The sequence below is a fragment of the Buteo buteo genome, chromosome 8 (genome assembly GCF_964188355.1).
Source record: "Buteo buteo chromosome 8, bButBut1.hap1.1, whole genome shotgun sequence".
NCBI classification, from domain to species: domain Eukaryota; kingdom Metazoa; phylum Chordata; class Aves; order Accipitriformes; family Accipitridae; genus Buteo; species Buteo buteo.
The window spans coordinates 44496205-44524073 of NC_134178.1; the positions used below are offsets into that span (position 1 = coordinate 44496205).

The 27869-nt window shown below is 49.4% G+C and overlaps 1 protein-coding gene and 1 long non-coding RNA gene across 3 annotated transcripts; one reads left to right on the plus strand and one right to left on the minus strand.

Moving 5' to 3' along the window:
• Positions 1–958: 958 nt before the first annotated feature.
• On the minus strand, positions 959–27601 carry HGD (homogentisate 1,2-dioxygenase). 2 transcript variants are annotated; one of them, XM_075034778.1, is made up of 15 exons: positions 27482–27601; positions 24991–25292; positions 20384–20455; positions 17947–18035; positions 16070–16175; positions 12487–12546; positions 11930–12021; positions 11237–11271; positions 9953–10032; positions 9725–9824; positions 7296–7420; positions 6753–6857; positions 5434–5560; positions 1930–2111; positions 959–1314 (listed from the first exon to the last, which is right to left on the minus strand). In XM_075034778.1, the coding sequence occupies exons 2-15, from the start codon at positions 25003–25005 to the stop codon at positions 1183–1185; spliced, it is 1320 nt and encodes a 439-aa protein (XP_074890879.1). In that variant the 5' UTR covers positions 25006–25292; positions 27482–27601; the 3' UTR covers positions 959–1182. The 2 variants fall into 2 exon arrangements, with proteins under 2 accessions (XP_074890879.1, XP_074890880.1); XM_075034779.1 differs by lacking the exon at positions 27482–27601 and adding an exon at positions 21373–21502 and having other exon boundaries at positions 24991–25433.
• On the plus strand, positions 2325–5359 carry LOC142034068 (uncharacterized). Its single transcript, XR_012651440.1, has 3 exons — positions 2325–2781; positions 3141–3264; positions 5282–5359. It is a non-coding gene; the product is annotated as an uncharacterized LOC142034068 (long non-coding RNA).
• Positions 27602–27869: the final 268 nt, after the last annotated feature.

Sequence of the window (27869 nt, forward strand, 5' to 3'; positions counted from 1 at the left end):
CCTTTTCTGAGCTGGCTATTTTAGAGTAAACATCTCCCTGTAGATTTTATAATGTAATACCTTGCTCAAAGCTGATGCTTTTTTTTCCCCAAGGATCTGGTGCAGATCCAAAACCGATGATGGATGTAACTGACTGAAGTTAGGTATCACAGCTCTACATTTCCTTCTTTTTTTGGAAAAATTGAGGATTGTTTCTCTTGGGAAGTAAGAAACATAGATCCTGATGACACCGAGCTTAGTAGCTGTTTCATGTGGGTACGTGCTAATAAAGTGCAGGCCTGAGGTTTGGGGTGCTGGGGCTGTGCTCCTGGTTCCGACTACTTGGGCTTTGCTTTCTGCCCCCACCCTGTGGAACTCACCACCCAGGGGTGAGGCTTGCATACGCCAATGAATTCTGAGATTCCCCCGCGATGTTGTCTGCACTTGAGCTTTCTTCCAGATACCCTCCCAGGAACAAGTGCCTGGACTGGCCAGACAAGCACTTTTGCATTTGCTACGCTGCAATTTACCACTTAACTAGGAAGAGAATTTGTCAAGTGCTGACAAACAAGTCGATGTTGAAGGATGGCCAGAGCGTGGGGTTGGAACGGAAAGTTTCCCTCACTTAGCAGTGAAGCGCTTTGGATTCTCCAACCTCTTCTAATTTGCGATCTACTTTTCTGACAATCAAGTCTTTCCTTGGCAACCCTCCACAGATCAGCAGGTTGAAGTGGCCTGCTCTAATAGGAGGCTTTAGGTCTGGGAGAGCCTTCAGCTCTGTTTGTAAATCTCTTCCTTTACAGACAGCAAAAAATGCTTTGTTGATCCCTAGTTTCTCCCTGTGAAAGACACACCGCACTGGGTTGTATTTTTAGGAGGCCCTGGGAACAGGGACTGGCTGTCACCTCGTGTCCACACAAGGTACGGCATTCACACCAACTACATGTGGTGGGGGCCGCACAAGTACTTCAGTGTGTCACCAGAAAAGCTTTAATTGGATACTTGAAAGTTAAGAATAATGGTGGTTTTTTACTGCATTTTCCAAGTTATATAGGGATGATAATTTTCGTGGCTCGGTGGCTGCTGGAAATGCCATTCTGTGCTGGAGCACTCTGCGTTGCCCGAGTCGACTGTGCCACCACACGTAGGTATGCTGAATTTCCTTGCCTTCACCCATGTATTGCAAGCAACAAATACTTCTCTTTACTTGCAGTTAGGGTTGAAATGGCTTTTCAGAGGTTCCCAGCACTTGTAGTAGTTTTTGTCTAGGCGGTTGGAGGTCTGGAGGCCCCATTTGGTGACGGCGAGACTGAGGGACGATTCGAACATGAAGGCCTGTTGGGAAGAGGGAAGGTGGGTTAGGGCAAAAGAGTGAGAGTTTAAATCCAGGCAAGGGGCCTCTGCTCTACCACAAATGGGAGTTGTATGCATGGTCCGGTGCTGCCAAATTCTGCCTCCAGTCTGATCGACCCGGGGGGAGAAAGCTCTTCAGAGCTGATGTTGCAATGCTGACATTAACCAGGTCTCAGGACTGACTTTGGACTCCCTGCGTGCCCAGAAAAGCCAGGTTGTTCCAAAAGCTCTAGTTCAAGGTCTGTTGATGATCATCATTAGATTTTAGGGGGTGGAGAAAGGAGGACAGGCAGGGGTTTCGATTCTTTGTCCATAGGCTAAAACAAAAATTAAATTAATCAGCATGAAAATTCCCAGCTTCCTGCTCAGGCAACAATTTATGTGGGCAGATGATCAAAGCTGCCCGGCATCACATGTCTCCAGGGGAGCTCCTGGGAGTTGAACACTGCTGATCGGTAAGGGAGGTGAATACTGCAGCAGTGTGGTCCGAGTACTTTTCCAACTTACCAGCGAGAAGCCAGGCTGTACTTTGAGAGTGGCACGGCGGCACTATACCATGCTGTATTCAAAATCTTACTAGCTCCCTTGGCTCCTTACCATGGTCCCTTTTGCGACCCGCTCAGGCTCCAGCTTGGCTTTGCTCGCCTTCTCAAAACAGTCGGCATCTGGCCCGTGAGGAGTCATCATGCTGTGCAAGCTGGCCCCTCCAGGCTGGAAGCCTTCCTCCTTTGCTTCGTAGTGGCCTTTGATGAGCCCCATGAACTCACTCATGCAGTTCCCTGGAGAAGGCAGAGAGAAGAGGCTGCAACGCAGTGTGATGGGGAGAAATCACAGCTGGGCTGTGAGCTCCTTGAAACCCACGAGCTAAGCTGGGCCGGGCAGTCGGTGGAGTGGAGGTTCCTAAGCAGGGTATTGCATGAGAGGACGTTGGGGTTCCTACAGGCAATGCTTGCAAAGCTGTACAGGTTTTATTCCACTCTTAATTACCTGGATTCGGAAACAGAGCTCCCTAATGAAGTGCATTGATGTTGGTAGACCTGTGCTTTTTCTACCACCTTGAGCTGTGTAAGTACTACACCTGCATATGGACCGCATGGTGTAACCTGATATTTACAGATTTCGATTAGAGATCTTAAAGCACTGGAAAGGAAGTTCTGTATAATCATCCCTGTGTTACAGGCACAAAATGCCTGGCCAATGCTCTGGTGAGAGATCCAGGTCTGCCATCCCAGGTTATGAGCATGAAATAATTTTGTTCTATGTTCTTCCACCACCTCCAGTCCAGCCAGGCGCTTCAGTACTTAATGCTTTTGATTCATGCATTATATACTTATTTCTCGAGAGCCACTATATGCCTAAAGACAAGGAGCCAAATTCTGTCCTTCCCTGAGGAAGAATACTTTTGAGTAGACCCTCTGAAACCAATGGAGTAATATACCACTAACTTAGGTAAGGATGGCTATATCTAATCCTTCAGTACTCGCTGAGTTATGCTCCCTGTAAAGGAAGTACTTTAACAGCTGCTGTCCCAAGCTTTCAGCTTTAGTAGACCTGATGTGACTAAACAATATAGCAACTCCCTGCTTAGCAGTCAGTTTTTGCAAAAGCAGGACACGCTTCTGTAGCTATGTTATATATAGCCCTTTTTAACCACTAGTTCGGTCTTTGTTAAGTACAATCCAGGGTCTGAAATGTTTAACAACAAAACTAATTTAGCTCAAAGCAGAGTTGGCCTATATATGCATGCAAGCATTCATTAATTTTCATCCCCAGTTGTCAGCATCTCATGTAAGACTGGACTGTTACAGGCTTTTCATTGAACCCGTTCATGTACTGTGCTTGGCGCGTTCAGACTGCTGTACAGACCCTAAGAGCTGGATTGCCAACGTGTCTGCAACAGGACTCATAATATCACTTAGGAAGAATGGGCAGGTGAGTAGGAAACCAGGCTGGGACTTAAGATATGAGCTGAGTCCAGTTTCTTACTCATTTGCAGATTTCCCACATGACCCCTGAACAACTTAGGTGTGCCTCCATTCCCTATCGATAAAATAGTGTTGTCTTCTACAAGCAGGATGTTGTGAAGTTAAAATCCCTTAGTGCCATTAGGTATTAGGGCCCATAATAATGAGAATCACACAAGTACTCTCGCAGACACAGAGGCCATATATGCTCACAATATAAAAACTGCATCAGACATTTTTCAACCTGTGGTCCAAAAACTGTAGGAGTAATTCACAGCCTCCAAATATATGGAAAGGTGACCAAGAGAGGTCAGTATTTATGAGCTGCACAGCCACCTCTGTATGTGAAATTGTTATGGTGTCTAGGAGGAATATTTTTGGACCAACATTGCTCTATTTATACTTGGGGAAAGCTAATGCAAGATGAAAACCGTGAGTCTGAGTGCACCAAAATTCTCTGAACACAGGCTTTCCATTGGACCTGAGAAGAGGAGGCAACAGGGGATTGCTGGCAAACAAAATAGGCCCCATAAAATATTTGGAGAGAGGAGAGTTCAGCAGCACTGAACTTGTGCTACTCCTACCCCAGAGTCGCTCTGTCCTGTTATGCCTCTCTTAATGGTACAAAATTCTCATCATGGCACTAATTTCAGAGGGAACTAACGTGCGCAGTGTCTTGATAATTGACTGTTGCGATGTCTGCCTTACCCACTGAAGCTCTGCCCCTCCATGGCTGGGATAGAGTAGACAACCAACCTGCTCGTCATGAATTTAGTGCTCAAGGCGAGGTACTGTGGTCAAGTGAGTAGCTGTGGTAGCTGTCTGCATGGGTACTCTTGGATCACAACATGGCCAAGAGAATGAGAGTTATTTCAGCTGTCTTTTACCACAGACCAAGAAAGGTTGAACAACTTCATGTTTGTTACGGCTCGCAAGGCATCCGTGGAAAGTCAGCACAGCTCTGCTGATGAGCAGCAACTTAATCGTAGTTAACCGGCAGTGTGGCTCACCTCTTAGCGTCTAATAAAAGTGACTTGGCACTATCCCAACCGGTCAGGAGACATGTTTCCATGTCACATTCATTACTGCAAATGAAAGCATACTGACAGGGCAGGACTTTGCCTGTGGGATTTACTCAGATGGCTGCACAGCTGCCTACTGTGCTTGCAAGTGCCACTAATTCGGGCAGCCCACAAGATGCTTGGAAATACATCTAAGTAGAAGGAGAAGGTGGCTGTTAAACTGTGGTTTGTAAGTGTGCAGAAAGCCTCTCAGCACTTCAAAGTGACACCATAGCGTGACCTTGACAGCTTCTGAGATGGGGCCTATTAGCTGTCGACAGAAGGTGTGCGGGATGGGCAAAGCGTTCCCCCTCCGTCTCCCGGACCAGGGTGCCTCATCCCAGCCTGGAAGGGGAGTGCCATCCAGGGAACTGGATTTCTAGCATCCTGTCAATGCAACATGTGGCCACGCTCTGCCAAGACGAAACCAAAAAACTGCCAAGAGGAAACCAGCTCCGGTGATGGCAACCAAATCCCCAAAACATCAATCAACTCTCCACCTGAGAAGGAGCCCAGTTCCTGATCTCTGGCTTCTTAAATGCCAGAGGTACCTCCATTACTGTGCAGGCGGTGAAGAAGGGCTCAGGAGAGCCAATTCACTCTACTGTAACTCTGATCTCACCCTACGAGTAGCCTTGGGCAGCTCTACATCCCTCTGTGCTTCTCACCACTTGTGAGACCATATTTTCCTTTATCCTGTTCTTTATCTATGTACTCTAATTAGAGATATTAAGCAATTCATGGCTGGGTGACAGGACAATTTCTGACGCATTTGTGCAATGCTAAGTTCAATATGCACTTGGTCTCCACGTGAGCCCCTTGAGTACAGACACATCCATCTATGCAGACACAACCAACCCATCACTTCTGAGTTTCCCTGAAATGCTCTAAATAGGAACATCTTTGGGTTTGTTCATTTTCCAGGGAGGACTGACTGACTCCAAGAAGCTGACTCTAACTGTGCCAAGGGCAACAAATCAGACTGCTTCTTCCCTGTGTGTGCTCTCAATTAAATGGAGACTTGGTTTTTTCCTGTGGTCCTGTACTCAAGCACAACCAACAAAGAGCAGACGTACGGTGGTAGTATGGTGGCCGGAAGGTGTTGTCAGCTACCCCCCATCGCGGGGGGAATATGACAAAGTCAGCGAGTGCCACTCCAGGACGGGCTGACTTGGCTGTCAGGACAGTGAAGATAGAAGGATCCTGAAAAAAAGCAAAGCAAAATGCATGAAGCAGAGCAAGGCTCTGAGATGTCTGCTCGGGTCATCCTACCAGAAAACCTGACTGATACAGCCTCTCCCTTGCCAAAACACTTCTACCACCTGCACCTGGTGGTGTGGGTGAGATTTGTGACCCTGTATGACAGCACCCAGCATCTCCACCCTATGTTGGACATGGGGGACAAGAGATGGGACTGGATGGTTCTTCCTTCGAGCAGCTTTGGAGAGCCTTCCCCGCCCTGGCCACGATGCCCTCGGAGCTGATGGTGCAGATACACGGGAGGGACAGCCCCGCAAGATGGGGGACTGTAATTCCAGGAGCAGTGTCCAGCACTCCTCCTACCACTAAACCATACCTCTTCCGTAGCTGGTCACAGAGGACAGGAACGTCCTGCTGGAGGCATCTAGCCTCACGGCCCTGTTAGTTTACAAACAAGGAGAACAAAGTGCAGAGAAACTGTGGCTTGCTTCAAGGATTTTTAAAGTCTGTAGTCCAGTAAAGTAATTTTCTGGGCTTTGATCCCAAAACCATCCTTCTCCTGGCAGGTTTTCCTGGAGTTTAAACAATACATTCTGTTGGTTGTCTCACTAGAAATGCTCCAGTCTCCTTGCACACCCACTTGCGGAAGCAGCACCAAGAGATGGCATCACTGCGGGCACCTCTCCCACTGGGCTGGTTTCCTTTTTAGAAGAGCTGCTCACATTACTTTTGGCTTTAGTTATTTTCCATAAGATCTAGAAATTATTGCAGTGAAAGCTCCCAGCTTTTCAAACAAATTTCAGTGCTGGGCTCAGAGGAATCAGGGGAAGGAGTCTGTGCAATTGCAAGAAATAAATCAAGGCAAGAATTTGAAGCAGAAGTCTTTTTGCTGAGTTGCACAGGGTGTGTTGGCTTCAGTATTCAGCTCTCCTCCAGGGTGCAGAAATTCTATGCTAAGCTGCATAAAGCTAAGAAGCTGATCAACCTCCAGTCATGTCTTTGTACCACAAAGGAGGTTGTCTTTCTCTGCAAGAGCTTGGTTTGGGCCCAGGGAAAGCGGCGCAAGAGATTTCACACTGTTTCTTAGAGCACAACATATTTTTTAGCAGGCGCTGAGCCCCTGGAGCTCAGGGTGAGTTTGGATGGTACAGTATCCACGCAGCATTGCTCTGCCTTGCCCAGCTCCAGAACTTACCGCGTGGTCAAAAGCAACAGAATTAATGACCATGAATTTTTCCAGATGGTATTTGTATGGTGTGTAGTTCCCGTGCCAGGCTACAACATTGAAGGGGGAGAAATCCTACCAGAGCAAAGAGACAGAGGGTTACCATACACAACCTTCCAACTTGCTGCACATACACAGGGCACTGCTCTTTCTCAAATTAAAAATGGGTTTAGTGCTGGTGAGAAGTACACCAGCAGCCTGGAGCACAAAGCCCTTTAGGCACAGCCCGACATTGCGAGGATGTGGTTTTCCTCGGCATTTCCACTTTTCTAATCTGTCACTATAAACAATTGGAAGCAGCGAGGCAAAGACCATCTGTGAGTCTTGGGCCTAACTAAGTCTTCACAAACACTTTTTTCCAGCCTGCCTTGCCAGAACAAGGCAAGGGCTCAGTCCTGCTCTACTTAACTCAGCGGGACCTCCTGAGACTACATGGATTGGGTTGCAGATCCCAAACCACGCACCGGCAGTCGCTGCGCTTCAGTGTTACCTGTTCTCCTGGGGTATCCTCACCTGCTGGGCTGCAAACAGCTTGCCCTGGTACTTGCTGATCACCGTGTAGCCCCCCGGCACTTGGCGGTCCTCGTACCACGCGACGGGCACCAAGAAGTCACGCGGGTTGGCCAAGCCGTTGGCTCCTGCGGAAGAGAGAGAGAGATGCCAGATCCTCTTTGGGCAAGCGGCAAGCAAAGTGAGAGGCTGGTGCAATTTCCTGGCTTCGTGGGTGCCTTTTTGCATTTTGAGTGACCTTGCTGCTTCTTGGCCCACGACGGAAGCTGAAATAGTCACTCACTTCTTGTGCTCCTACGAGCAGGTAATTGTAATACATCCTAGCATTTAAGTCCATGCTCCCCTTATGTGACTAAGACAGGTCTCCCTCAGCTCCCATCTGAAAAAGATTAGTATGTCATCCTCAATTAAAGGCATGCAACAACTAGGAATTAAGCAAAAAATAGAGGGTGAATTGCTTTCTGTTCCTGGACATCCTGCTGGTTGGACACTTAGCCATGCAGAAGTTACAAGGCATGTCATAAGGGGGCCAAATACATTTCTGAATGCTTGCAAAAATAGTAATAAAATAAGGGCTAGTGATAGCTACAGGGTCTGGGCATACTGAGGGGTTGGTTAGCGTGAGGAGTGCATTTTCAAAGTGTAAAGCACCATATGGGTGCTGAAGTATTCTTCTTCTCATTAGTACTATTGTTACGAAGTGGTTTTGAATTTCTTGGATAAAAATGCAGACATTACTACCTGCTGCTAAGGTTTAACAGTCAGTGCTTTTCTCCAGCTGTCATTTTTTCAAGTGAAAAGTGAAGTTAGAATAAAGAAAGACTGAAATACAAAGGATCTTGGTCTCTGAGGGGAAGGCGGGTAGGTGGTGAGAAGAGGAGCTCATATAATTACCATCTCCTGAAAAGGTTTACAGGCAAGTGCACTCATTTTCTTTTTCTCCAGAAAGTAAATGTTATAATAGATTCCTGCCTCCTGGAGAGTGAAAAAAACCCACCCCAGCCCAACAGTGTCTGAAAACTAGCTAATGGGAAGACTTGTTACAAACAGGCTGGGGCAACATTATCAATAATCAAGTGGAGCAGGCACAGGACTGGAGAAGTGGGTGAAGGCAGGTAACTTCAGCTGGCTGAAAGGAAAGCTGCTGAAAAATCACTGTAGGCTCGATGTGGAAAGACATGTGCAGTGCACGTCACACATCAAATGGGGTCCCATTAAATGGCTGAAGACTGGTCTGGTTCCCCGCTGCAGGAACGACTGGCTTCAGTTTCACTACATCTGTGAGAGGTTTCCAAAGGCCATCTGAATGCCGATGGGCCACGCCAAGCTTCTTACTGATTGATACTACCTAGTCAGTTTACTTCAAGCATGACCAGCCTTTTAGATCTCACTGAGAGCTATAAAACAAGAGCAGTCGGGGGAGGGGGGGGGGCAGCAACCTAAAATGAAAAAAAAAATCAACCCCAAAACACCGGTTTTAGCTGTTACAAGGGAATTTTCACTTCCCTTCCCTGAGACAATCTTAGTAGCAGTAACCAGGAGGTGTTTTTCTCAGCAAGAAAAGTTTGGAGGCGAGTGCTCCAGGGACAACAAAGGTGAAATAAACTGAGGTGAGCACCTCCAGAAAGCTGGCTAGGAAAATGACAGTGGGGACAGCAGGGCTTCAGATGCCGTGCAACCTCACAGTCTCTTTGTCACGACAGCAAGAGGCTGTGCCTTCACGATCCGTGACATTGCACAGACCAGGAGGCAGCTGGCAGAGAGGATCTGTGATTTATGAGAGGTAGACCTATGCTCAGTGAAAGCAGATCTGCCCTGGCAGCACAACATGGAGATGCAAATGTATTGCTGATCTGAGTCCTGTGCTGCTCATTTTATTGATTTTTAATTCCGCAAGGGGAACAGCTTCTGACACTAAGGCACTCTAGGCTCTAGACCTCTAAGGTGCCCCTGTTAATGGAGGTGGGGGGGAAAATACCACTTGATTAAATCTAAAATGGGGCTTCAAGTATATCTGAAATCTGCCTTTCCTTTTACCGGGTAAATTCTCTCCTATCACTCCAGTTTATGGCTTATCTGTAAGTAAGAGGCATGAGTGATGATGGCCTTTTGAGTTTCTTTTGGTAGGAACAGGTTCAGAGCCAGCCGATGCCCACTACCAGACCAGAAGGGAAGGGAGAAACTGGAAAAGGGGGTGGGAGAGAAATGGTCCCTTCAGTGCCAGGGGAATCTCAGGACAACTGGGCTGTCACGTTTTTTTCAGGGGGATGCTTGCTCTGCTGGCGAATAACAGTGTTGGGATGGAAAGCATCTTTGTAAAGGAGTGTGTGCATGGGAAGATGCATTACATAGGATATAAAAGGATGGACTGGGGCTTGCAATTCATGCCTGTCCCTATGAAATTCACTGTAGGTCTGATGGGAGATTGTTACCGATGGGTCCCAGGTCAGGCAGCTCAAAGTGTGCCCCGTACACCTCCAGGATGTAGCCTCTGGTCTCTCCAAACACCTCCACACTGAAACGCATCCCTTGCTGGAAAATAAAGGAAGATACTAGAATCATCCCAGGCCTTTGCTGACAAACGACAAACAGCTGAATGCAGGAGCTGGCTTGCTCCAACATTGGGCTCCGAGCCACAGGCATGTGCAGTCAGCCCTTACCTGGATGACACAGATTTCATTGGGCTCCACTAGCATCTTCCCAAACTCGGTTGTGATGAGCAGTTTCCCTTGCTGGGGCACTGTGGAAACAAAATGCAGGCAGAAGAGCTGAAACAATGTGGTGATTGCCACCTTCTCTGTCCCCCCCCCCGAGCACCCAGGCTCCAAGGAAAAGCAATGGGCCCTTTCTGACCCTGCTTCCCAGTGGGACCAGGCTCCTGCTCCCACGCAGAGGCTTGCAGCAGAGATGCCGGCACTGGAGGGAGAGCTTCCAGACCAGCCCCACGGCCCCCACATCACAGCAGGTACCTGTGATGAGGTTAGGCCATCCGTCACCTTGCGGTCCCTTGACGTAGGGTTTGTGCCAACAGTCCAAATAAATGGGACGTGATGTATTTGGGGTCATACCTGCCTGTCTCATGATCTTCACATAAAATGGTGCGTGTACCCGTCCTTGTCATGACTGTGGCAGTGTGAGATGTCTGGGAGTAACTAACTCTCCCTGCTTCCTGAGGGTAGAAGCAATGCTTCACTAACGTCTGCATTGCTTTCCATGACTGTCCTGGCGCAGGAAAGCTCACATTTTGACTTGAAGAACTAGCAGATTTACAAAACCTGCCCTGGCACTTTTACTTCACGGTAGCAAGGGAGGTGAGCGAGAGCAATTTAATAGCTATTTGATGGGAGAAATGTTTCTGCTGGTGACCTGAAGGCATTTCTGTCCCTTGGTCAAGAAAGATACAAGCAAATATCAGACTTCTGATACCGCTCAGAATATTTTTCTGCATGTATGCACTTTATGTGCCAACCTCAACACTCATCATGGCAGTCTCGTTGCCTGAGGCTGGCGGAGTGCGGGAGCTAAGCTGCCGTGCCAAATACTCTTGGACTGAAGCGATGAAGGCATCTAGCTGTAAGCTGTTCAGAAATCCTGAGGTTTAAATTTTCCAGAAAACCTCTGCCTGTGGTGTGCCTAATACCAGTGTGGGGAGCACTGGGAAATGATCCCTGAACACCACGCCAAGGAAGCTGGGTCACTGCTCAAAAAGCAAAGTTGAGGTTTGGCACAGATGTGCTCTCTCCGAGCTGCACAGGAGCGGTGCAACCTGACCAACAGCCCAGCTGGTGCCAGATCACCAAATCTGGATGGCCTGAGGGTGAAGCCAACCCTCTCCTCCAAATGTTGGCTGTAGGGTCCAAGGCTCTAGAAGAACAAAGAGGCAGGCAGGTGGCAACCCAGGTAGAAGCTGGTGGGCGAAAGGAAAAGCCAAAGCATCAACTCACCGATCAGGAAGTCGCCATCTGAATTATAAAGGCATCTAAAGAAAAAGGAGAACAGGCAGGTCAAGGTGCTGTAAGGCCCAGGCACTTGCACCCACCACGACCACAGCTGGGGAGTTTTGAGCTGGGAGATTGACGTGGCAGAGGTCTCCCCTCTCCCCAGAAATACCATTTGCAGGTCAGCGAATGTCATAGCTGGGCCCAGGCAAAGGAGGCAGGAAGGTTTAATGTGCCCGGTCCGGAGGCAAAACGTCCTCCAACCTCTGCCAGGTCCCTGCCTTTGTGGCCATGGGTGCATCATGGGTTTGTAAACCAGGGAGTGGGACTGACGTCCCCATGAGCTGCTGCAGGGGGTAGCAATGCCCATCAGAGTGCCGACCTCCGAGGAGCAGCTCTGGTCCCTGGGACGAGAGCAACTGGCTCCAACACATCCCTTCTTGCTGCATCCCCATGCCCAGCTCCCTCCTTCTCTCGGTGGCTCCCCCACCAACTCCTCCAGTGCTTGGCCACGGAGCACAACCTGCTCTGCAAACACCCGCCGTGGATGCCGTGAACACTTTTGCCCGTGCACACAGGCACACAGGGACATAGAAACAGTGACATTGGGAGCAGCCGGACTTAAACCCAGCGGCTTAAATTACACGTGCAGGCAGCCAGCCTGGGGCAGCCCGAGCCTCCGGCGTAGCGGTCACTGACCTGTTGAGCATGGAGGCGTTGCAGACGAAAATATGGATGGCGATACCATTGCGTCCTCTGGGCTCGCCGGCGCCGCACAAGGTGTGCAATCCCTGCGGGCAAACCCAAAGCATCGGGAGCGAGCGGCAGGCAGCGGGGCAGGGGCCAGCCCCCTTTCCTCCCTTCATCCCACTCCCTTGCTGGGGCTCACCCCCTCTCCCTGCTTCCCCTACCGCTACCAGCCTTTCCACATACGGCCTTTTGCCAAACGTGTTGGCTTTTCTTTAATATATTAAGGGTTTCTAAAAAATCCGTGTAAGCTGGTGTTTTCCAGCCCAGGGACTGGGGACAGCTGGAGGGTTGGGGCTTTTTTTTTGGAAGAGCTCCTTGAAAGGTAACAAGGAAAAGCAAGTCCACTGTCAGCTGGTTGAAATCTGGGATCCTCTGCCCTCCCACGGATGCTCTGCAAGCCCACTGGTGTCAAACCACTGCTGTTAGCCCAATGCTGAGCATCCCCTGTGCCCCACTACCCCCCAAGGCAGAGCAGAGACAGAGGATGCCCTGGCCCCCTGACTTACGCTCACAAAGTCCAGCTTGTTCTGAGAGTCTTTTGGGATCTCGAAAGGTTTCCATCGTAGCTAGAATTTGGGAAACAAAAAGCAAGAAAGCAATGCCAGTGATTATAATGCTAACGGTGGCAATTCGAAAGAAATTCGAATTTGTGTGTGTGTGTCCCCTGCTTCCCTGCTCTCTGCTAGCTGAGGTAGTTTTCTCTTTCCTCTTTGCCTTGCTTGATTTGGTTTACAGGTTTCTTTCAATTTATGGAGCTTGTTTTTCCTTTCTAATCACAATTTTGTAAAATAATTGGCAGGCCTGTATAGTGCCAAGGTTAAAAAAAAAAACTTTTAAAATGCTGCCTCTTCCTCTGTTAGTAACAACACTGTTGAGAGCAAAGAAATTCAGATGAGTCGGTTTTCCACAGCCAAATTGTCACCGTCCTGTCCTCCACTGCACTGGATGATTCACTCTCTCCATGACCCAAGTATAACACTCCTGTTTGTGCCACCTCATTTTCCCCATATCCAAAGCAGAAATATCTCTACCTGTGTGAGTGGGAGCTGCGAGCAGCACTAATTACTTCTTGCAAAGCCTCTTGAGATCCTCAGGCAGAAGGTGCCAGAGGAGTCTGAAGTATTTATTACCGCTAATATCATATTAAGGATCTTTGCAGCTCTTGGGAACGAGGTGCTGCGGCTGAGAGCCCCTCATTAGGAGGGGTTCAGTGCAGACCAACCCAAACACCCCAAATTAGGAGGATGTTGATGTGGCCAGCTGCCAGATATATACCCTGCATCAATACGCTTTACCCCAGATGAAAGTACCTGTGACTCTGGGCATTCACGAGAACATTTTCTTGCTTTTAGCTACCTGATCTGGCGGTTCTTAACATGTTTTTAGGCTGGTGCCCTGGAAAAACAAAAATTATGGGACTCTGTGACTGTGCCTGCCGCTCCCCCAAATTTTGAACTATGTGAAATTTCAGCTAAATTTGAAAGGGATACAGAGATGTTAAACTCCCCCAAGCCTCACAGAAGTTTTCCAAACTCAAATCAAAATGTGGGTGCCAGCGGCTGGAGAAGCTGCGTATTCTGGTTGGAGACACCAAATGCACACGCCAGCAGGTATTGACACCTCACAGATGAGCCAGTAAGATAGTGCTGAACTTCAGGGTTTGCTTTCGGACTTCTTTAAAGCATGTTTTCCTTTGGTTTCCAAGGCAGCCTTCCAGACATGAACCAGAGCCAATGCAAAGCATGGTCAGAAGGTGCTCCAGAGCCTTCTACCACCCCCAGCAGTGGGACCATCCCAGCTGCTGTTCATTTCGTGGCAGCTGTGAAGGCCAGTGGTGGCATCTCAACATGAACTGTTCCTCTAAGGAGTGTTTTAAGCCTTCAGGGTTGGGAATTGGGACCCAGTTGTGAGAAACCACTGAGAAATACTGACAGAAAGGACACGCGGAGCGACAAAGGGAGAAGACCCTGAAGACCAGGGAGGGGAGAAAGAGAGGGAGGGAGAACAGGCAGAAGAGAAATAAATGTCAGGTATAAAGATGGTCTAAAGGGAAGCAAATTTTCTCGTTGAGGAATATGGAAGATGACAGCAAGTCTACAGATGAAGTAATAAGTATAGCGCAGCTCCTGTATAACAGCTTCATTTTTACTTTGGTTCCCGTGGACACCTCCACAGTTGTCATTCCTGTGGGACAAAGAGAGTGGGAAATCGCTTTGTCACCCAGCCCATGGATCGCAACTGAAAATGGTGCCTGGCCCCTCTCCTCCAAAACTCCTGCAAACTGCAGAGCCACTGCCCGGTGCTGTGCACCGTTCGCCTGGCGCGTCTCTGCCGCATTCGGGTTTCACCGATGCAAGAAGAGAAGAATGAGCACCCTGAGCAAGAAGAGCAGTCCAAGCCAGCCAGCAGCAGCCAGCACCAGGTGCTTAAAATGGGGAAGCTTTTAGTGTCGTTTCCCTGCTGCACGATCCTTAAGCCTCCTGAGATACAGTGCCTCTGGGCTCACTATTACTTTATAGGTTTTACCTCCCCAAGGTTTGTCCAGGCACTTTTTGAATCCACCTGCATCCTCTGGCAAGAAGTTCCACAGTTTATGCTTTTTTTTTTTTAACATGACATTTGTTATTGGTATTCATTTTCTCCCTGCCTCTCAATCATAGCTTCCCTTGGTCATCTCTGTTCCAGGCTGGAGAGCTTTCTTCTGTTTCAGCATTTCTTGCACAGATGCCACCCCGTATTTTTTCACCACCTTCGCCCCCTTTCTGTTTTGTCCCCTGTGCCTTTTATAACTCTGCCATTGTCTTCAGGCAACGTTAAAGGATATTTTTTCCCATTGACTTCAATGGGCTTTGCATAAGGTGCCTCCATATGGCCACCCTTTTAGATGGATGACGATTGGGAAGGCTCCTTAAGTGAGCTGGGCAAAACACAAAGCACCGCGGGAAGAGTCAGGCTTGTCCAACAAACTGAACCTGGTCTCTGGCTCTGCTTCAGAGAGGATGAGAAGGAAAGCAGGAAGATGCTCCCACTTACTGCTAGGAAATAACCCCTCTGGGTTTGATGATTGCCACTGAAAGCGGTGAGAGAGAGCGGGCGGGAGCTTCGTTGCTGTTCCCTTAGGTAAAAGATGTACTACATGTAAATGGCTTGAGATGCTTGAGAGCTGGGCATCTTGGAATTACCGTAATCATAAATAACCGTAATGGTAGATGAGGGCTGCGAAAGGGCATCGGGGATGGATGAGGTGGTAACAGAAGTCACTGGAGCTTCATCTGGGAAGGAGCACCAAAGGCACGTAAATCCGAGCCTGTCACTGCTGCTTGGTCAGCGGCTGCAAAACATATTCCAGCAGAACTGGGAACGTATTTAAACAAATGGTGAGGCTGCCGGGAGGCTGGAAATTAGCTAATGATGATGCATCAAAGGGCAAAACCTGAGAGGTGTAAAAACCGATGACCATGAGATGATGTTGTGGGGAGAACATCAGCAGGAGGAGGGAGTCAGATTAGCAAAGCCAAATGTTCTGGGGCTGGCAGGGAAGAAATCATGATTAAAGATGATGGCAAGGCTGTAACAGAGGAAGACAAATGCCATGTCTCCATGTGACTCTCCAGAATGAAGCCTGATTTCCCACGAGGGCTGCAGAGAAACAGGCTGGCAGCCAGCAGTCTCTCCGAAAGCGCAGGGAAGGAGGGGATGGATGGCAGAGACGCTGCTGCTCTGCCTGCCAGGCTGGGGCATGATGAGCCTTTCATGGGGGATGCTGAAGAGGAAGAGAGAGCAGCCTGAGAGGTGGCCAACAGGAGATGCTAGACAGCACGGATCAAACCCTGTGACACTGCAGCCGTGCTGGGAAGCAGCACACGCATCTGTCAAGGTGGGAAGCAACACGAATCGCATCGAGGGCTGTCCTTCCTTGGATGATCTGTAGGTGAGGAACAACGGGTGTCCCAGCTCCTGTGTTGGCCAGACCATCAACTCCCTACGGCTCTCCTCAGACCTCTTGCAGCTCAGCGCCTTTGCAGGCCTGGTTAGCTTAATATTTGACTGTCCTCCTGGCAGGACCAGGGGTCTCTCCAGCACAGTTACCTGGTTGGGGTCAGGCTCAATTTCATCCCAGCTGTGTGTCAGGTGGCCCTCCTTGAGAAGTTTGAAGGGTTTGTGGCAGACTGAAGGTAGGATCCGATACAGCCAGCTGCAAAGAAGGAAAAGACCTGGATTAGCCTGGGGAAGAGGTTAAACCCTCTGGGTGGCTGCTGGCTGACTGAGCTCCTAAAGGCATGAATAACATTTACACTGGTGGCAACTGGACCAAAAGGCATATTAAATATCAAACACCAGCTCACAGCCAGAGAATTCTGGAGAAGGTGTATTAAATACCAAACACCAGCTCACAGACAGAGACTTCCAGAGAGGTGGCTTTTTATTATAGGCTCTAAATACAAATATGTGCAGGTACATATAGGTAAATGTCTATATGTGTGTTTACATATAATTACATATGTTTACATTCACACACACATATATATATAAAAAAAAAGATACAGCTTTATCTGTGGCTGAAATACAGCAATCTCTGAGGTGGAAAAAAGCCTATTTAAACACAGCTACAAAGCAGCTCAGACAAGACAGGGACGAGCATGGTATCTAACTGAAAGTACAAAGGAGCTTTCAGGAGACAGAAGGTCGCAGCCGGTATCTGAATTTGGATGGATTACTGAAAGTAGCATCCTATGCCTAGCTGGCCATGCCCAGAGGACCACCAGCGAGCCCATGCAGTGAAGACCAGAGTTTTATGTGGGATGACTACTGTAGGAGGTCCCCCATGCCTCCATCACTGCCTTGGGACCATCGCTCTCCTTCCTCGCTGCCTGCTGCGGCTGCAGCCCCTGCCGCCCCACCGCTCCGGCAGCCACGGCCGGCATCCACACACCGTGCCCGGGTGCAGCCAAGCCCGAAGCTGGGCTTTTAATCAGGGGGGAGAGCAGAGGTAATCAGGAAAGCCTGAGCTAGACAGGGCTGCCAATGCCTTTGATGTGTTAACAGCGGTGGTTGCAGGTTGGGTGGGTGGGAGAGGGGAGGAGGGAGCTCTCCCTTGAGAGCTGGAAAATTTCCATCAAGGACATCTTCGTGCGGCAAACAATGATTCATCCCTTTCCCACGCACGCCGCGAGCTGGCACCAGCCCGGAGAGCAGAGCTCTGCTAGGCAGCTCAGATGATGCATTTGCCTTTCATTTGAACGAACAACAGAAGAGACAGAAAAGCCGCTGTGGGAGAAGCAAAATGAGAAACCCATCGTCTGCAATCTGGTCATGGCCACAGCACAATGACCAGGACAGAGCTCCGGGATGTTTGTTGCCGGCTGGAACAAGCTGTCCCCAGCACTGCTGGGAACACGGGGTGCTAAGCAGTGTGCTGGGTGCCTGGTACTGGTCTGAGCCCCTGGCCAGCCCCAAAACAGGTAGAGCCTGAGCTAGCACCTCACCGGCCCCGGCCAGCGTGCAGGAGCATCCCTTATGAGAATTAAAGACTCCTGCTCAGAGGCTTGGTTTTGACAGTGTCCATCAGGTGCTTCCCAGTGCCAGTTGCAGTGGTGATGTTTTCGCAGTAGCACCAGGGCTGAGACCCCGAGGTTGTTTCGCACAGCCCACACAACCCACTCAGGACCATCTAGCCCCCGTGGACATCCCCTCCCCTTCCTTGCCTCGCTCAGAAAACCGCTTGCTTTCCCATCCCGACACCCCCTTTCTCAGCATTTTCGTAACCCACTGGCCCCACCGAAGCCTTTCCTCTCCCTCTCGGGTGGTTTTCTGCCCTTGCCCCTTTCCCAGTGCACAGGGGAGGTTTTACACCTGCCTGGGCTCGCAGAAAGCGCTGGTGGCACAGAAGCAGCCTCCCCATTGCTCCCCGATGCTCTCGCCCCAAACACCCCACATCACCTGCCCGCTGCCGGGGGTCACGGTACCTTCGCTTGTTGGTGGGCCGGGGACAGGTGAAGGCAGAGCCCGAGAGCTGTTCAGCATACAGGCCGTATGGGCAGACTTGCGGGTTGTTCTGAATGGGAGGAGAAGGAAAAATAAGGAGTGAGACCCAGCGTCACGGGATTTAGCTCCGGAGCCACCGGCAAAGCACCACAGTGGGCGCCCGGACACTCCGATGCCGTGGGGTGGACCGTGCTCCCGAGTCTGTGCACCAGCCCTGGTAGTCATTATCTTCTTGCTCCCGTGTGGCTGGGTGCCCTGCGGGTACCAGCCAGACCCCAAAGCCCATTTCCACATGCGAGAAGCCACGCAAGCACCCTAAGGAGTCGGCACAGCCATTGAGGCAACACGGCCGCTGCTAGAGCAAGCTGCGAGGGGCAGGGATGGGTAGGGTCGGCAACAGGAGCGTCAGGGAAAAGGGGAATATTCCCAACACTTACAGACTGCAAAGCAGACCATTCTCATGCACAAATTTTTTTGAGACCAAGCGTTCAGAGGGGTTGCCCCAGTGCTGTCTGCTGCCCCAGAGCGGGAGTGACCTGCGTGGGAGCCTTTGCTTTTCCACAGGGCTTCTGCACAGTGACAGTCCTCCTTTGGAGTACAACGGGGGCACTTTCCCCTTTGCAGAGCCGGGAGTATGACCAGCACAGGTTTAGAAGCCCTTGTGAGTTCATAACTGAAGGACACATTCCTCCTTTTCAGAGAACAGAAACTAAACATTTTGATCTAAGTAGGCCAGCATCTATTTGTTTGAGATCAGCAAGAAGCAAAGGCATCCAAGAACTGCAGGAAATACCCCGGTGGGACAGTCATACACCATTTGCTATCCCATCGCCCTCCTGCAAGGTCTAGTTTAGCATCCTGTCATCCTGCTGCGGCTGGGCGGATCAGCCATCCATACGGTATCAAACACTGCCCTGACAGGTAGGCAGAAGGAAGAGGTAAAGCTCTCGTAACACACGTAGCTTCCAGCCCTCAAACTCCGTCTTGTCGGTATAGGTATGCAGTGAAGCAGGGGGATCAATAGCCCTTGTCATTTTTATCTTAGCCAGCACTACTGCAGATGCCAGTCTTATAAATACTGCAGAGGAGAAAGGATCCACCCCTGGGACTGGAGATTTTTTTTTTTGTCTAACTCATTTTCAGATTTTTCTGTTAACTCTTTTGACACCAAGTCCAAACTCTGTCCAGATGAGAGTACCTGAGCCAGGAGTTGGAGGGGTCCTCCTCCTCTGGAAAGCAGTGCTGCTCTGGGAAATCACAAGGAGCACATCCACCACAGCCCTCTGCCTGTTCAGACCAGCAGCCACTGCTATCGATCTCCCAGTTTTAAGGTGCCTCTTTCTTACATTTTTTTCTCCACCCATCTGCTATAGCCAGTCTCAGAAACAAGACACTGCACCAGCTGAGCCATCATTCTGATCCAGCACAGCAGTTTGTCTTTCTTGTGGGCACACCATAGGCTGCAATGCAGACCTAGGGGACATATATAGGCATTTAACGTACCCTTGTGTTGTGTGTTACTATCCACACCGGCACACAACATGTAAAACATCGGAAGTGGGGAGATCCAGAAAACTCAGGAAAAGCAAAGGGTGAAACTCCCCATTTGGCCTTAATTCTGCTGGCCTCTTTGCACAGAGGACAAAGAGGAGCACCAAAGGATGTCACTGACTGAGGATAAGATGCTGCCATCCCCATCCAAGGGATTACGGGAGATCCAAGGGAGGATCAGTCAGCCTCAAAAGGTGTGCTGGTGTAAAGGAGACCAGCGCAAAGGAGATGAGCAAGCTTTCATTCTTCAGGGTTTCGTTCTTGCCTCTGCGGACCAAGTGGCTAGCATCACATGGGTTGTGATTCCTTTCTTTAAAACAGAATGACCCAACATAATTTATTTTCATCAAACATGTTCAGAAGTTACTTACTTTTAAGAATGAAGCTGTTGGTTTATTACTATAGACATTCATGCCCCCTCCCTACAAAGAAGGTGCTCTCCTGTTCCTACAGAAATTCTGAAAGCAGCCTCTCCTGCATGAGCATGTCTCTCTGTCAAGCTTCAAACTTCTGCTCTAGTTTATTCCAGAGCTGATGGCTTCTTTCTCAGTGCGGCTGAGCCACTTGTATTGCAGACTCCTTTTGGAAAAAAACCTGCTGTTGAGCAGAGGTAATTTAGGCAAGTCTTAACCCCCAAGGTGAAGCATGGAAGCTCATGGTAACATAAAAACAGAAAGTATGAATGGAAATCTTTAATTCTGATTTTTGCCAGCATCTTATTATTATTCCAGTCCTGCATAAGGGTTTCTGGAGACTTTTGTGGTGGCAGAGAGAAAGGAAATATGTTAAGACTGAAAGAAGCCCAGGGAACTGATATTCACTCTATTCCATGTCATTTTAATAAAGCACTTTAAAAAAACTCAGTACCTGTCCCTCCGGTAAAGCTCCTGGACAGCGTGGATCCTCGGAAACATGTTCATTTCCAAATCCCGACATGTACTATAAAATAAACCACACAGCTCATCAGCATTTTCAAAACACCACCAAAACTGCTCCAAACAACCCATCCATGACTTCCCCATGCATTTTCCCAGCCTCTTTGTATGCATCAAGACCTTCTCAAGTGATCTACTTGTGTATTGCCACAGACCATTTTCACAGCTCCTGGGTTCGCTTCATTAGCTAACTGCATGGTGGACTGGGAACCACAGACAGGATTTGCTCTTCTGCTAAATCTGCGTGTCTATTTTGGCCACATTCTGCACCATGAAGGCACTTGAGAAATAAGCCAAATATCACATATGTAGTCAGGCTCAAGAACAACAGGGTGATGTATAGGAAGAACTGCGCACCAACACTATGGAGGCGTGCTAGTGCCGTCCAAGTTAAATCTGACTTTGCTTGAATCGTGGATGTTCCAAAATCTGCAGACTGCCTTGCAAATTCACGCACTGAGTCCTCAAATGCTCAGGGATTGAAATTGGGAGCCGTTTGGTTGGCAGGTTCTTGTGGTATATCCCCATGACCATCAAGAAAAAGGTCAGGACGTAGTTGGGATGAGGGAGGAAGGGAAACTCGGCTGGGACTTAAACTGTGTCACTGATTTGTCCTAAATAAGTATTGCCCAGTTGGGCATGAACTGTCCACCATGGTAGTAAAGGAAGGATTAATCCATTACGGGGTGATAAACTGGTTTTCTAGGGCGATGTATACCCGAGAGACCCAGGGATGGGACAGACCTGCATGCCCTCCCATACCTGCCCTGCCCACAGCTGCTGCGGTCTGAGCGTGGCTAAAAGCCACAAGACCCCGGGGGATGCAGCTCCCGGCTTTGCGGCACCGAGAAAAGCCCCACAGCAAACCTGAGACACACAAGGGAAGCAGGTAGAACAAAGGGAAGCAGGTATAACAAAGACCTTAGTTTTGCACTGACAGAAATGTAAACACAGCCCCTTCAGATCCTACGGAAACGCACGAAGCGACTCTGTTGAACTCTGCGTGAACGCAGAGATGTTTTGGCAGCAATCAATGGTTCAGCTCCATGGCCTGGGGAGAGAGTTAAATATTAATGCTCCCCTCTATCAACTGCAAGAGTAGCTGGGCTACTCGTCTGCCTTCACGCAGCGGCGCTGGATTGGTAAAGCCCGGGAGTGCCAACTTTTGGGTGACAGATGCACCCTTGCTGCGAGGGGGTGGCCGTGGCACTGCCACGCTGCTGCACCCCAGCAGCTGCCTCGGGGATCCGGCACTGAGAAAACCCCAGCAAGGGGCAGGCACCCCGGAAGGCAGAGCTTTGACATGAAGGTGGCGTGATAAACCCCCTATACCTGGTTTATTATATTATTATAGCGCCTGGATTATTTCCCCCAGGGCTTCTCAGCCTTGTGCAATTTGCAGCCCCTGCCATGAAATTTCCCAGTGTAGCAGACACTCAGACAGCAAACCTGAAACCTCCTGACAAACCATGTGCTTTCCTCTGGCACCTTTCAGCGACCTGTAAGAAAAGTCCCTTCCCAGGGAGAGCCAGGCTGGCTGGAAGCCCTGCTGAGCCTGAACCTGAAAACATCTCGGTTTCTGTCGGTTCAGGGAAGATGTTTTTCTCCTCCTTACAAACGAACGAATGTACATCGCTAGGACTTTGCTCTCCACTGGGTTCTGCAAGAAGCATATTGATATGCAAAGCAGCAGGTCACCTAAGCAGCCTTGGCAAATGTATTGTACTGGAGCATTTCTTTCCTCTTTTTTTTTTTCTTTCTTTTTTTTTTTTCCCCCTCCCTTCTTTTAAACGGAAATGCAGCAATATCTGATGGGACTGCAGCAGTTCCAGAATTAACTGAGACCTCTGCACTGCATCCTCCTCTACCAGCAACTAACTTAAAGGTGGTGGGAGCATTTGCCTGCGGGGCAACCTTGATGAAAAGGGGAGGAAAGGGGGAAGAGGAGGAGGAGGGGGGCATGCTGATTTTCTGGAGGTATAGCCAGCAAGGCCCAGCAGGCTCTGCCGTTAGCACAGCGAGGAGAGGGTTAATGCAACCTGCAGGCTGCTTTGCTGAGCATCATCTGCAAAATGCTGGATTAAGCTGGTGGAGAGCTGGTTTGTGGTTCTTTAGTGGGTTTGTGGATCTGGTAAGCAACGTGTGCTCCCCGGCAGCCCCCTGCCACTGTGCTGGGGTGAGCGGGAAGGAGGCACAGAGGTTTTGCTGTGAGAAATCCATCCTCAGTCCTTCAGGCTAAAAATCCGGTGACCTGCACAGCTAGCTTGCCCATCCACATCCCCCAAAAAGCCTCTTTGCTTCTGCTTGCTGGGACAGAGGAAGGAAAAACCAACTCAGCAGCAAGCATCTCGTGCCAGCAGCTGCTCCATGCCCACATTGGTGCCGCACGGCACCTCGCCAGCCCCGAGCAGGCAGCTGGCTCCCAAGCACAGCAATGCAGGCAGATTCCCACCGGGATGGATGGAGAGCCACTGCCTTCCTCGGCTGCGTATCACCGCAGAACTGCTGGGCATCGCTCAGCGAGGCAGAAGGTCTGGGGCAGGGGAGCTGAGTCGGGGCAGAAGCAGTGTTTGGGAGAGGGTGGCATCGCCCTGCTGCCCTGAGAGTGGGGGCAGAAGCTGCTGCATCATCGCTTGGTCAAATCAATTCTTCCTGGCCAAGGAAAAAAAAAATTAATCCTCAGGTAACTGCATGGAGCACTGAAAGACATTGGCAGGACTGCAGCCGCGGGAGGGGAAATGTCATCCTACCGGTGATTTATCACCCTGAGTGTGACCCCAAGGCTTTGCCTGGATGTTCAGTGTGGCTTTTCTCATTCACTCGGGGTTTTTTTGTCTTTCCCTGTAGCAGACCTCAGAGAGGTTTCTCTCCTCTCCATGCCCTTAGGGGTCAGTGTCAAACACTACTTGGGCTGCCAAAAATAGCTGTGCCACCCCAGCTCCCCCCGTGCATCGGAGGCGTCGTGCTCCAGGACTCTGGAGCACCACATGAGGACCCTGCCGATGCAGGTCCATCAGGAGCAACAGCACATGGGCCACACACATCAAGGCCCTTCTCCCTGCCGACCGTCAGAGCCCACCTCCCACCCCTCAGTTTGCATCGCACAGGGTGGCCCCGAGCCAGGAGAAATGACCCCTTTCTGTCCATCCGGCACCCACACAGGAGCATCCTTCCTGGACAAAAAAAATCTGGACAGAGGGAAACGAACCCTTCTTCTCCATGGCATGGCAACGGGTTTTTAGTCCAAAATGACCTCCCTCAAGGTCCCTGCCTGGGCTCCATGGTTCCTAGCCACGTTGGGAGTAACTCCAGGTCGGGCAGGTTGATGGGAACTATTTTGGTAATTGGGCTGGTGGTTTCTGGGTAAAACAAGAAGTTCTCTCTGGCCCTTTGTTTTCACTTCTGCTTTTAATTACTGTTGTTATTTTGTTGGAGATCCTGTAGCTTTTTATGCAAACAGGATCTTAGGAATTCATCTGACTCCACTTTGTTTTTTGTTTTGTTGTTTTTCAGTAAAATGGGAGAGATAAAAGCCCAGCACAGCATAAAAAATTCAGCAAAGCTCATTGATTGGAATAACTGGGATGCAAAGCAGAGTGCTCGCAATGGGTGTCATGCTCTGACCTATAAACCATAACCTTTTGTTCACTGGATTAGACAGCAGGCATGGGAAAAACACATTTGAAGTTTGAACACATAGACTGCAAAATAATTAAGGCCCTTCTTCAAACGCTGCATAATACATTTCTCAATCAGCTCCTGCTGCAGGACACAGGAAAACAACATTAATCTCTGGACAAAAGTCACGGCACTTTCTGTCAGCTCAGTCCAGTTCAACACCAGAGCGTCTAACACAAACCCGCAGAAACGATGACATGAGCATCTGGGGCAATGAGCAGAGCAGGTCTTTCCCCCTCTGCACGGGGCTCCACAGCCTCCTTGCAGGGTAAAACCGAAGCACCCAAACCAGAGCTCAGCCCCGGTACCGCCACGGTGCCGCAGGGCCAATATCCCCAGCAGGAGCTGCCATCTCCCTGATGTCTCGCCAACCCTCTGCTCCAAAAGTGCTGGGGATGCTCCAGGGCTGGTGTGCCCTGTGAGGGGTACTGGGAAACTGCCCCAAAATGGAGCTGCTGCTCCCCAGAGCTGCCAGGGAAGATGGTGGCCAGGGTTGCAACATCTGGGCAGATGTTGCCAGCCAGATTTCATAGGCTGAGGGGGAAACACCCCCCTGGCAGGCAGGGCAGGAGGAGGGGTGTGGGCAGAGGGCAGGGGAAGGACAAATCCTGCAATGAAGAGGTCCTGTGCTGGGACAGCCTGACCAAGAAGGATTTCCAAAGGAGGAGAAGAGAGAGAGAAAAGCCTCTTTATAGACAAAATGCAGCAAAATCCTTTATCCCAAGAGAGAGCTTTAAAAACACACCTTGAAATGTAAAAGAGGGGGACATTAAAATGAACCAGATGCCAAAGAATTGGTGTCAGATGAGAAGGGGTGTCCGCAGCCAGCACTGGTGGGTCGCAGGCACCCGAACCCCTTACCTGCAAGCCTGTCATCCTCCTTCTGGTCCTTCTCCTCTTGGAGCACACACAAACCCCAAGCAGGTATCTGGCCGAAGCAGTGTGCCAAGCAAAGCCTGCTAGCTGGTCGACCGAGCCGGGCTGGTGGCAGGCTGACAGTGCTGGAAGTGAGAAAGTCCAAGGGAGTTTTCAATCTGTTTGCTCAGTCCAGTCTGTGTTTAACCAAATGCCGGCCCTTCTCCGCAGAACCAACCCCAGAATCAACTTGAAGATAATAAACAGGGGGTGAGGGGGACTGGGTTCCCTTACTGCTCCTTTTCCTCCTTAGATGTTAAAAAAGGTGTCGTAGTTCCCACATGGGGGAAAAAAAAAAAAGAACAAGGTGTTTAAGAACAAAGAAAAGCCATTTCTGCAACTGTTTTATAAGCTTCTTTCATAAATTATACCTCTAGCAATTTTCATATACAACCCTCTAAATGTGTAACAAATACTTGTTCATTATGCTTCTGAGCTGTGTTACACTGGGGATAGAAAGGATCACATCCCCGTCTTGGTGAAGGTAGTGATATTTGTGAAACACCATGCGGCAACATTACATGGCATTTTGGGGCCAAAAGTAGGGGAGGATTTTGTATTCCTGTGATTAGAGCTAGTGAAGGAAACTTATAAATTCTGAAATATTAATGTTTTCAAGAAAGCTGTTGCTGAGGAGGGAGTGGCAGCAAGCATTTAGCTACAGAATACTAATGAAAGTAGCTCTGCATTTCCAGAAGTTGCAGAAAAAAAAATCAATTTATTTTATTTGATTTTTTTTACTTTGAATTCTCATCAATCCTCCTCAAAAAAAAACAACACCCAAAACCAAACAAAGCAAGCAGCAATGTTTTTTTTCCCTTGCTGTAACCTGCTTTACTATAAGTCCTGTCAGGAGGAAATCTCTAGGAGGCACACACTGAAATTCAAAAGTGACCCTGGAGTTAATGCTTCCTTCTCTCCTAGAACATCCTGGAAGCCTTCCCCCTCCCGCCCCCCAAGCAGTTTTAGGAGCTCGTGTTGTCCCCACAGCAGCCAGCGAGAGCTCGGGCTGCAAGAGGGACAGGTCTTAATCATTTTGTCTTCTCTAAAAACTGGCACCTCTTCACACTGCCCTGAGTTAGATACTAGAGCCACCGAGAGGTGCCACTTTTTAAGGTCTGGCAAAATAGGCTGGCTGCTACAAGGGAGAAGATGGGGTGTATGAAGAGTTGGTGGTTATGGATAGAGGAGAGGGAGAGCTAGTTTTCCTTGGCTGTCCCCTCTGGTCTTAGGATCACAGGGTCATAAGATAATTCAGGTTAGAAAGGACTTCAGAATGTCACTAGTGCAACCTTCAGCTCCAAGTGGAGTCAGCTCTGAGATCAGACCACGCTGCTCAGGACTTTATCCGGTCTTGTCTTGAAGACTTTCAAGGATGGAGACTGCACAGCCTCACTGGGCAATTTGTTCCACTGCTTGATTGCCTTCACGGTCAAAAAACTTTTCCTTATATGCAGCTTGAACTTCTCTTGTTTTAGCTGATGGCAGTTGTCTCTCACCCTCCCACCATACACAGCTGTGAGAAGCCAGGCTCCATCTTCTTAGTAAGCTTTCCATAGGTATTGGAAGCTGCTGTCTGGTTTCCTCAAAGCCACCTCTTCTCCAGGCTGAACAAGCCCCATCCCTTGCAGGATGTGGGCTCCAGCCCCAAACTAGCGAGGTTGGCCACTGCTGAACCTGCTGCAGTTGATTTTTCCTGTGTTGGGAGCCCCAAAACCAGACACAGGGTCTCCTCTTCCCCTACGCCATTTGTCTCCCTAGAGCAGGAGCACCACAGCCATGGGAGACCACACCACCTCACCTGCTTCTTTGTTTCTTCATTTCCTTACCTACATGACTAAGACATTTTGAGATTTCCTTATCTACACAACTAAGCGGTTTTGAGCCAGTTCTGTCATCATTTTTACATACCGTTTCGCATGTGACAAACACTGAGCAAACAGCAACGAAGCAAACACGGGTACAGCCCTGGAGATGTGGGGTGTGTGTGTGGGGGGAATTACTTGGAAATGGAAATAAGAGTGTTGCAGTTGAAGACTTGTCCGGAAAGCAGCAAGACTTATTTACTGGTGGCACTGCCTGGAGCTAGTGCCCCACAACCAACAAGCAAGAGTGCTGTGGAGAGATGACTTAAGAACACAAGTGTCCCATCCTTTCCTAAACTCTACTGGGACTTTTTGCCTGCTTGAGAGCCACCTTGACCCACTGCCTCCAACTCTCCCAGCTCAGGGACAGTTCAGGGGCTGAACTGGGCTCCTCTGGTTTCATGACGCTAATGGTTTTACTGCATAGTCACCAGGAACAGACTCAGCTAACCTGGCTGTACAACATTAGGTAATGTTTTCTCTAAAACAGAACAAAATTTAGCCCCGTTACAATGTGGGTGGGCTGAAGATGAGTACAACTGGGAACTTCCATCATTATATTACAGCAGTACCTGAAAGTCTTGAACCGTAGATCTGGACTCCCTTGTGTTAGGCTCTAGAAGAATATAGACTGAGTAATCTTCAAGTTATACATCTTCTTTAGGTCTCCATTACTGCTTGCCATCTTCCCATTTGCCCAGGAAGGCTCTGTCCATACCCTGGCCTCTTCCAGCTTTGCCATAAAAAAACCACAGCAACAGTGAGGAATTCTCCAGCTCAAGGCAGTGATTGCAAATATGTTAGTTCACCCTTAGCAGTGATTCATCATTGCCAAAGAAATAAAGTACCTAGCACCTGCCACCTACCCTTGAGACTCCCTTCCTACCAGATAATATTTAAGAGTAAAGAGTTCACCTCACTTGTTTTCTGACAGTGAAGAATTACACGTCTGATTACAGT